Source organism: Drosophila biarmipes, chromosome X (genome assembly GCF_025231255.1).
Source record: "Drosophila biarmipes strain raj3 chromosome X, RU_DBia_V1.1, whole genome shotgun sequence".
Taxonomy (NCBI): Eukaryota; Metazoa; Arthropoda; class Insecta; order Diptera; family Drosophilidae; genus Drosophila; species Drosophila biarmipes.
The window spans coordinates 26,351,343-26,360,843 of record NC_066611.1 but is presented as its reverse complement, the minus strand read 5'-3'; the positions used below and the strand labels follow the sequence as shown (position 1 = coordinate 26,360,843).

Sequence of the window (9,501 nt, the reverse complement as noted above, 5' to 3'; positions counted from 1 at the left end):
AGTAAAAAGTTACCTTACCGTTCAAACAATTTTGTTTTGAAAACACTTTGAAACACTAAGGATAGTGATAGGGTCTCGATTGCGGATCAGTTTTCACTGAGATCATTCTTCTATGAGACTTTGATAGGCTAATTTATGATCTGTTTTAAAAATTCGTATAATCGATAAGTAATAGTTGCTAAGTTGTCAGAAAATTCACGTGAAGGTGGGTCCACTGTGGCTCATTGCACTCTCTCAGCACCGCTCTCGGCACTGTGGGCGAGTTGTTTTCGCAATTCGCTATCTACTACGTGGATTAGGCGTCGTTCTCCGATTGGCAAAACAAAATAAAAAACGCAAACAACGCTTTTTGCTCTGGGGAATTTGGTAAACTTTTCGCCATGTGATGAAATGGGCGCCAAAACGAAAATTAACCGATCAAATTATCAAAAAAATGAAATTCGATGTACGCTGCATTTCGCAAGTTTATGAAAATACGAAGCCAGACTAAGAACAGTCTGGAAAAAGGTCCCTAGCGACGTGCTGTTGATCAAACCTTATATGTAGGACACTTGACTGACCAAAGAAAGCCGGAAAAAATTTGGGCACTTTTCTATTATTGAAAACATTTCTTCTATCCCAGAATGTATTTTTAATTATTTCAGGGATCGTATTTATAATAGTTTAGCGATTTTATCATTATCACGGCACTCCAGAAAACATTCACAAGGATACGGCAGGAGGAATATCTCTTAAAAGGAATTTGTCACAGTTTAAACATATTTTCCCAACTTGCAAAGGCTTAATAAGAACAGCACTGTATTTCCACATCAAATCATGTATCATGTTTAATTATTCCATTACTAAATAGAGGTAGTCCCTCATAAATCACACATTACTCGTTTTTGTTAACTTTTCGCATGAAGCTTTTACGATCTTTAAGATCATATGGTAAGATCTTACTTTTGTTAAGTGCAAGCTGGCAGCTTATGGTATTTTCTAAAATTATTTTTCCCATATCAATATTAAAAGTGGCTGAATTTTTCTTGTATTTTTTATTTTTATTCACATAATAATAAATTATATATAATTATAAATTGGACGATTTCATAGAAATCATTTCAGGGAGCACTTATATAATGTGACTAAACATAATTGTTAGCCACTTAAATTCACATAATAACAAATCATATAATTGGGGGCTTGGGGGACTTCGAAGGAAATCATTTATGTATAAAATGAGGATAAATATAGTTCGAAGACCACATTTCATGTATCTTTAGGACTTGGACACGAAAACAAAATATAAGCATACACTTTAGATTTTATTTCGGCTTCAACTTTGTATCACCGCAGATCAACGACTGAGGCACCAGAGCTCGCAATCTGTCGGGCTAGCACAGTTCCTCTGGAGAACCGGTTCGGGGCGGCTAATGAGTCACATAAGGCGTATGGGGTATCTTATATAAGGGTCGGTGTTGGGCGTTTGGGGCAGGCACAAAACACATGCTCAGATACTAAGATATTTTTTCTGGCACTGGGCACTGGAATTTTGTTTCCTTGACTTTGCTTATTTTCCATGTTGCTTGGAAATTTCTTTTTGAACACGTTGCCTAAAACGCTCCGGATGGTTCGGCCGAGGTCGCCAAATTAAATCTTGCGGTCGTACGGGACCGAGAGCCCCACGTATTTGGATGGCCTCTCTAAAAATGAAGAGTGGGGCAGTGCGAGGCGAGCGTAGTTTCATGATGTGAGTCAATTGCTCAGAAAAGCTCTAAAGTTTTCGCAAAAAATGAACAGAGCAAAAAGCTGCGATAACTTGGTAGTTAGAATGAACAGAAATCGCAGGGTATCAGACGGCGATATAGAACACACCGCGTTGACAACTTGTTAAGATACAAACTAATTTTTCACTTTTCTTTAAAATTCCCAATATTGGAAGTGGTTCAATTTCTACATTTTTAACCTGCGAATCTCCGCCGAACAGCAAACAATTTAAGGGAAGAGCAAATGTTGTTAAACAATACTTAATAAACTAATTTTTCTGGATCCACTTCTATTTCAAAAGATGGTTGGATAATATTGTACTTTCCAATTATTTTTGTGTTTATTTATTATTTGTCTTAAATAAAAAATTCAGTTTGCGTCGCATTTTTAGCTATTCGTTTAGCCATAATCGAATTTGTAACGGAAACCCATTACAAAGCTTAATCTTAAACAGGCAAGCTCTGTACAACCCATGGAATCCGCAATTGCTTCCTAAATCCCACAGATGACTTTAAGATTAGGCAGGTTCTGGGTGTTACGGCAGTACCGCTGCCATCCCGCCCAGTGGCGAAACCCGTCCGAAGTCTGAATGCGCTTGGCACAAGCTGCCGACTCCCTCAAATTTTCCTCCAGAAGATCTAGAGAAAGTGGATCTTGATAAAAAAGGAAAATGCGTCGGAATACTGGAATGGAAGACTTGTCAGACCTTCGCACTTGACATTGCAGGTGCCGCCGCGCCGTCCCTCTTGACAGAATCTGCTGTTGATCTGGAACAGTCCGTAGTTCCGCGATCCATTGGGATTCGAGGTGGTTCTGCTGGTCTCCAGTTCGCTCTCGTGCTCCAGCAAGCAGATCCCTTAGATGGGAAAACAAGAGGTCGCAGAAGATGACAGTTATTGATTTGGTATTAATCACTCAATTACTGTTCGGTAAAATATGTAATCGTTCTCGTACTAAGGTACTATCATCTTTTCAAATCATATTGCTCACTCACAATTGGAAAGCAGACTTCGTTCGAAGCCATGCTGCTCGAGCAGCTTGCGGGCCAGTTCGCAGCGCAGGAACCGCTTGGCAAAAACCACGCCGGAATCGCCGACCAAGAGCAGTCCCAAGCCCAATCCCAGCCAGAACCACGATCCGAATAGTGCAGCTCTCATAGTGCGACTGGAAAACCCAGCTTTGAGTGCCCGACTAGCGGCGAAAGCCACGTGAGCTTGACTAGACGCCCCCGGAATGGATTCGGATGAAACGCGGGTCAAATGGAAGGGCAGATCGTCGAAGCCCCATCATAGATAAGCTGGGACTGGGAACGACGACAGCACCCAAGGGTCCCTCTGTTCATCGTGCACTTCCTTTTCTTTGAAACAACCATTCAAATAATAACTAAGTTATATTCAAATTCCCCCTCAAGTAAGCATTGCTTCATGCTCGTAGATTTTATTGCTTGTTCCTAAAGTCATCCCCTAATTTATCACAAAAGCGTTTTCAATTTATTAGTTGATTTATCTTGTTTTTTTCAGCGACTCAGTTTTATCCCACTTAATGTACTTTTCACATTAATTAATTAAATAAAAAATAAATTTGGGCACTAGCAAAAAATAAGGTAGAAAAATTTAATAATCGAGCCCGTGGTCCATATTTTCATATGGCGCATTTTAAAGTTCACGCACGAACTGGGATCTGGCAATAATATTGAAGCGTCTTAAAATATCTATAATTTTCACTAAAAAATGCAATTTTCATAATTTGCCCATTGAATGTTGTACGAGAGGCTCAATAACGCCCTCTCTGAGCCCTGTTCATAAATCAGTACAGATAAAGCCTCGACTTTGGCAAAAAATCACAAGATAACTTTTGCATTCATAATTCGCTTCTCTCTTTAATATACATAGAGTCCGTGGTTGGTTATTTATAATTTAATGGACAGCTAAGCCTAGGTCATAAGATAAACTGTGTTGTATAATTTTTGTTTCGCGACCGTATTAATCTCTGATGCCATTTCCTTCGCTACGTAAGTCCGAAACATTTACTTCTCGGCGAAACTTGTAAATGTCTAAGTGGGCGGTTGTATATCGGCCCGTAATAGTGTGTATAGAAGGTGTACGTTCAAATAACTGAACATTTAAATATATTGGCAGAAGCGAGCAATTGGTTGTTTTATTTCATTCGTATTTGTTATAATAACTTATGAATATCTGCAAATAGTTTTTCCTCGGTTTTCCCTTCTCATCCCTTATATTCCTATTGTTTTGTTATCTCTGCGCTGATTTCCTCCGGCGCTTTATCCTCCATGTTTTTATGATCTCGGTGTGCAGTGTGTCGATCAAGCAACGTTCTGTCATAGTTCTGGGCAACGTTGGAACCAAGATAGTTTAAATCTAACAAACTTGAAAATATCCCCATTAGTGTCTTTCAGTAAATGATCAAACAAAATTAAATGTAAGCCACGAGAAAAGCCGAACTCCTGAGAACTACAATTTTAAGAGCGCGTCTTTCTTCGCCGTGTTGACTAACTAAAGCTTGTCCCAGGAAAACTTAAATGTACAACGAATTTTGAGTGCGAGAAACCAAATGCATTTGTCGTGTGTGAGTATCTGCCTTCTCCTTCGCCGCCACACTGTCGGACTCTGTCTCTGTCAAAAGTCTAGGTTTTACCACATCTTTCACTACTTTCCCTATGCCGTGCATCCATGCTTTCTCTTCAGTCCACGTCGTAGTTTTCTACTTCGATGTTTTAAACAAAATGCAGTTAAAAAAAATTAAATATCAAAATTAAGTTTTTGGGCAGGGTGAAAATAGCAACGAAGCCCAACGAAAACATTAAATTAATTAATGTATACGTGAAGAATATCCTATGCTAGTTCACGGAACCACGGCTGCTCTTCTCCTCCTTTAATGTCCCTCCCTTCGCCTCGCGCCCTCCCCAATCTTTTTAAAAGAACTAATCCCTAGTATATGCGCTCGTAGAAGAGCAGATAGGCCTGGGCCTTCAGCGCCGAGTCCTCGCTGACCTCCTGGACACGGGAGTCGGACACGTAATACCATTTGCCGGGCGGTGCCTGCACGTTAGCGGCCTCTTCCTGCGGCGACTGCTGCTCCTCGAGAGGCGTGGTCGTGACGGCTCCCTCGTCGGAGGTGGACGAGTTGCTGCTGGAGTTGGTGAAGTCGTCGCTGTCGTCCATCGCGTGCAGGTGTAGGTCGCGCGCCTTCTCCTTGGCGAGCAGCTCTTCCAGCTTCTTGAGCTGGTCATCTTCCTGATCCAGCTCCGCCTTGCTCCCATGCGGCAGGAACTTCCACCGTTTGTCTTCCGGCGTCACCTTCGGCCGCACCTTCACGTACGCCGTGTAGTGGCCGCCGTACATTCCACCGGAGTGTTCCACAACGCCGTACAAGGCGTAAAGCAGCTTCTTTTGCTTGCGATCGATGTTCGGCAAGTTTTTGACCTTGGAGCCGCAAAAGGCGGCAATGTCCAGCAGATTGGGATAGCTTACCGGGCGAGTCAGCTTTCGGAAGATGCATCGCGGTCCCAGCTGGAAGCGCTTTAAGTGCAGAATGAGCACTGCCGGAGGACTGGAGACCAGCAGCTGCTTGGTGGCATTGGTGTTCACCGACTTGGCCTTGGGGTCGCTGCCGTTGATACGCAGCGTGCAGCTGTCGCATCCCACCTTGTTTTGCCCCGTCATTAGCTCGACGGCAGTGAAGTTGTTCATGCAGGACTGCACAGAGCACTCCCCGTCCTCGCACTGGTAGCGCGGCGCTATCGTAGTGCTCCAGTCCGAGTAGCTTTGCGTGCGCACCCGCTTCGCGCGGGTTTGGGCTTGAGCCAAGGCCTGGGCCTGGCTTTGGGTCTGGATCTTGCTCGAGTTAGGGGTCTTCTCTGGCTGCACGGCCGCCTGGTCTCCACCTTCCTCCCCTGCAGTTCCAGTGAGGACGCCCTGCTCGGCGCCCCCCGAGATCTGGCGGATCAGGGAGGCACCCTTCTCTGAGAGGCCTGCACTGACAAGGCTCGCTGGTGCAGAGGTTTCCTCCGGGGCACCTGATGATCCAGAGGAGCCCGAGTTGTTGTTGCCTGTGGGGTTGGTGCCGTTGGCGGCACTACTGCTTGTAATACAGTTGGTGGCAGTGGGTGCGGGACTGGTGGCAATGCCAGAGTCTGGAATAGATCAAAAATGATAAGTTGACTTCTTGTGTTCATATCAGACTACCATTAACAACTTAATGCGATTTTTCTTCCTAAATTGCTTATTATAAAATTATGTAGCTAGTTAAGGTAGAGGACGACAATGGTGTAACCTTAAACTTCATGAAAGACATCCTATTGTTAATTACATTTGTTATAAATTAACTTATTGATGTGAGTTTAGCTAGCATAAAAATGTTTTTGCTCACTTATTTATAATTCAAGAAATACGGAAGTGAGCCAGCTAAGCCCTGCTCTTCCACTTACCGTTCTCGTCCTCTTCGAGAGAATCCTTGTCCATGTGCTCCGGCGTGTCGTCACGCTTTTCACCCATCGGCTGGGCATTGCCGTTGCTGTCCGTGTAGAACTTGGTCGGCACTTGGGTCGACGGGGGGGCGGCGTCCTCCACTAGATTATCCTCAACATCGGCATCAGAGTGCTCCGAGGTAGTCACACTGGACGAGGTGGTGTCCTCGGTATGGTCCTTGGGCTGTTCAGGTCCATCGTTGGCCTGGCCGTCGCCGGCTCCCAGAGAAGCCAACGGTGCGCTCGGCTCGCCGGAGTCGGCTAAACCATTTCCGATCCCGCCCTCGTTTCCATTTAGCTTGAGGTTCAGTTTCTGGGCCTGCTTGTGGCGCTGGTGCTTGGCCGCACGCTTGGCCTTGCGCTCCCTCTCCTTCTCCTTCTTCACCTGTGACTTGGAGGGACCTAGAGACGCCTCTTGATCGGCGTGCAGGAAGAAAGACGACGACGTGGCCGTAAAGTTAACACTGCCATCCGAAAACTTGGTGTTGATCGACGTCTGACTGGGCGTCTGGGTGGAGCTGATACTGGAGCTGCTGGCCGCAAGGGAGAGCTCCGGGCTCGGCTTTCGGCGCTGAGGTGGCTGGGGCTTCTCCACCGCCACGGGCAGAGACATGTCCAGGAAGTACTCGTGCCGCGAAGAAACGCTGTGGCAGTCCTGGCAGGTGAGCGTTGATACAAGAAAGCCGCGGAAGACCTGATCCGGGCGAAGGATGCGGTCTCCGGCCTGATTGCCGTAGATCTTGCATTTCTGTCGCAACTCCTCCGAGACACTGTCCTGGTCCTTGTAGCCGAGGTTTTGCAGTATCACGCGCTGGTAGCGCTTCAGATCTTCGTTCCGCACGCTTTCCAGGAGCTGGCGCAACAGCTCGTGGGCATCATGCTGGTCGCCGCCCGTGAACTGCGGACACTTCACGCACAGCTTATCAAAGAGTCGACTAGGCGTAAAGACACTGCCACCTGCTTGGAGTTCTTCGAGGGCATTGGCCAACGCAGCGGTGAGTACGCCCCAGGAGGAGAGGGTGCCCTTGATCATGGGCAGCTCAATGTCGCCCTTATCCTTCAGCTTGAATGTTCCTCCGGGCAGAACGAATCTATAGAGGGGATGGCAAGCTGGGTATATTCTATGTATTTTTGGGTGCATCTGAACTTACTCTTCGCCAGGCTCCGACAGCTCCCTCAACACACTGAGTAGGAACGGCGTCTGGGCGAGGCACTGCATCACCGCATTGAAAAAGCAAGTATTGCCCAGGTTGGTTAGCCCGCGCACCCTGGGCAGACGATCCAGTTCGTTGCGCGGCGTCTCCAGGGCTAGTAGGCGCCTATCCGCGTTGTTGACGCCGACGGTGGCGATGGGCTGGCCAACCCTCTTGGCCATTCCCGGCACACTGGTCAGCGAACCTGAGGGTGATTGTCCTGAATTGGGCGGCGGCGGTGGCATCGGAATGGCCGCCTGACCGCCTCCGCCCGAGCCCGCCGTCACGGCCCCTCCTCCGCCGGAGTCTTCGAATGATCCTCCCGTCATGGGCACCATCGGTGTGAGGTGCTCCAGTGTGGTCTTTATCTTCTGCTCGATGTAGCTAATGGTGGGCGGACTGGGCGTGGCTGTGTTGGTGGGGGGCTTCTGGGCCAGCCGCTTGACCAGCTCCACGCACTCGAGCAGGTTCTTGCGCAGATTGGAGCAGATCTTCATGTCACACTCGTAGCACCAGATGTCGAAGGAGCGCGTATTCATAGCCAAGGCATGCGAGTCCGAGTGAGGCGTCTGCGAAGGGCGAGAGATTGGGATTTCGATGACTACGTACAGATGAGCGACACTGGCTATTTCCGATTTCTTTGTTTTAATAACAACGTAATTAGATTGGTTCCCAACGTAATAAACCATAGATCAACTTGACTATTCAGAATTCGACTTCGAATGTTTCAAACTAAAGCGAAATTAAACTCATGGCTATGTCGGACTGCAGCAAGGTACTATCAGAGACTGTTGTTTCATTTTACGTGGCCTGTCAACTATTTAAGTTCAAAATCGCAGTAGGTGCAAATTACAATTAGCTGGATTTTAGCGAGCTGGTTACCAGTGAAAGCAGAGGCGAATAATGATACACTTGTTGGGAAGTGGGAAGAAAGGCTCTGTAGACTGTGTCAAGGGGAGTGATTTATGTTGACATAATCTCCTGCCGTCCCAGATCCCCTGCTCACCTTGAAGTGTTCCAGGGCATGCTTGTGCCGGGCCCTCCCGCACAGCTGGCTCCCGCACTTAAGGCACAACCACAGCGTGCTGTCGAACTCAAAGTCCCCGGGATCTCCGCCAGAACCGGATGCGCCTGCTGCCTCTGCGGCCGTCTTGCCCAGCTTCTGGCACTGGAGGCACTCGTAGAGCAGGCCAGTTGTCTTCAGGAGCCGTCGCAGCCGCGTGGCGTCCACGGCCTTCTTTATGTGCTGGCAGCTGGCGGCGGTAGGCGTCGCCCCGTCCGCCAGTCCGGCGGAGCCAGTGAGCGGGTTTCTGTGGTGAAGCTCCTCATCGCCAGAGTCCGTGGAGCTCTCGTGGTCGTGGCTGTCCGCCTGACGCTTCTTCACCATGGCGAGCAGCTGCTTGGCCTTGGCCTTGGCCTCCTTGTGGGCGCGTCCTGCAAAGAATGGAGAGAAGAGAGCTGGTTAGCGATTAGATGGCTCTGACTGCAGGAGTTAGAAGCGGTGGCTCCGGGCCACTGCGCCGATGCTTGCTTTCAAAGAAGGCAATCAGGCTGGAAATCTGGGAGCAGGAACGGGACTGCCACATCGTAGTGCTTTCGGTGCGGATTTGGGTTTGGATTGACTGACTTAATTCGCTTTGTTATCTTTGTTGTCGCTCGTCGCACGTTTGGACTACCGTGCCAGGATTTGAGGTTAAGTTCGACGCCCCGCTGCCAGCCGTCGGTCTTGCAAAGCGCCCCCAGTTCCCCGCACTCACCACGACCAAGGGATACGAGGTCCACTGAAACCTATACGTACTGCCCCTTTTCGGGCGATTTCTCGGAAATGGGAAGGACTCTGCAGCAGACACACAGCTCGCGCCCGCACGGTTGCCTCTTGTTTTGCCGAATTCCCGCGTCGCACCGACTTTACCTGGAATTTACTCGCTGCGAAAGGCGCTGCACGTGAAAAGCAAACACATATATCTCACTGAATTCGCTTTTAAGTCGTGCAGGGTATAAAATAAATATGCGTAATTTGCAGCTAGAGGTGGGGAACGGAGCTATCGGTTATCGACCAATATCGGCGCAAGGAAA

General features: G+C 47.9%; 2 protein-coding genes across 3 annotated transcripts; both read right to left on the bottom strand.

The window, feature by feature from the left end:
• Positions 1 to 2,056: 2,056 nt before the first annotated feature.
• LOC108024136 (lysozyme) lies at positions 2,057 to 2,934 on the bottom strand. Its single transcript, XM_017093918.3, has 3 exons — positions 2,741 to 2,934; positions 2,453 to 2,602; positions 2,057 to 2,384 (listed from the first exon to the last, which is right to left on the bottom strand). The coding sequence occupies exons 1-3, from the start codon at positions 2,901 to 2,903 to the stop codon at positions 2,239 to 2,241; spliced, it is 459 nt and encodes a 152-aa protein (XP_016949407.1). The 5' UTR covers positions 2,904 to 2,934; the 3' UTR covers positions 2,057 to 2,238.
• A 939-nt stretch (positions 2,935 to 3,873) lies between these two features.
• Positions 3,874 to 9,501, bottom strand: LOC108024128 (ubiquitin carboxyl-terminal hydrolase 16). Of its 2 annotated transcripts, none has more exons than XM_017093910.2 (5): positions 9,338 to 9,501; positions 8,432 to 8,859; positions 7,384 to 7,994; positions 6,194 to 7,323; positions 3,874 to 5,899 (listed from the first exon to the last, which is right to left on the bottom strand). In XM_017093910.2, the coding sequence occupies exons 2-5, from the start codon at positions 8,810 to 8,812 to the stop codon at positions 4,695 to 4,697; spliced, it is 3,327 nt and encodes a 1,108-aa protein (XP_016949399.1). In that variant the 5' UTR covers positions 8,813 to 8,859; positions 9,338 to 9,501; the 3' UTR covers positions 3,874 to 4,694. The 2 variants fall into 2 exon arrangements, with proteins under 2 accessions (XP_016949399.1, XP_016949400.1); XM_017093911.3 differs by lacking the exon at positions 9,338 to 9,501 and adding an exon at positions 9,183 to 9,286.

What these genes read in the sequence shown, in the direction of transcription:
- LOC108024128 (XM_017093910.2), bottom strand. Translation starts at nt 8,812, where the DNA reads ATGGTGAAGAAGCGTCAGGCGGACAGCCACGACCACGAGAGCTCCACG. An exon ending in CTGTCGGAGCCTGGCGAAGA is followed by an intron (nt 7,324 to 7,383) that starts GTAAGTTCAGAT and finishes TCCCCTCTATAG; the next exon opens with ATTCGTTCTGCCCGGAGGAA. An exon ending in TCTCGAAGAGGACGAGAACG is followed by an intron (nt 5,900 to 6,193) that starts GTAAGTGGAAGA and finishes GATCTATTCCAG; the next exon opens with ACTCTGGCATTGCCACCAGT.
- LOC108024136 (XM_017093918.3), bottom strand. Translation starts at nt 2,903, where the DNA reads ATGAGAGCTGCACTATTCGGATCGTGGTTCTGGCTGGGATTGGGCTTG. An exon ending in ACGAAGTCTGCTTTCCAATT is followed by an intron (nt 2,603 to 2,740) that starts GTGAGTGAGCAA and finishes TTCCCATCTAAG; the next exon opens with GGATCTGCTTGCTGGAGCAC. An exon ending in CTGCAATGTCAAGTGCGAAG is followed by an intron (nt 2,385 to 2,452) that starts GTCTGACAAGTC and finishes CACTTTCTCTAG; the next exon opens with ATCTTCTGGAGGAAAATTTG.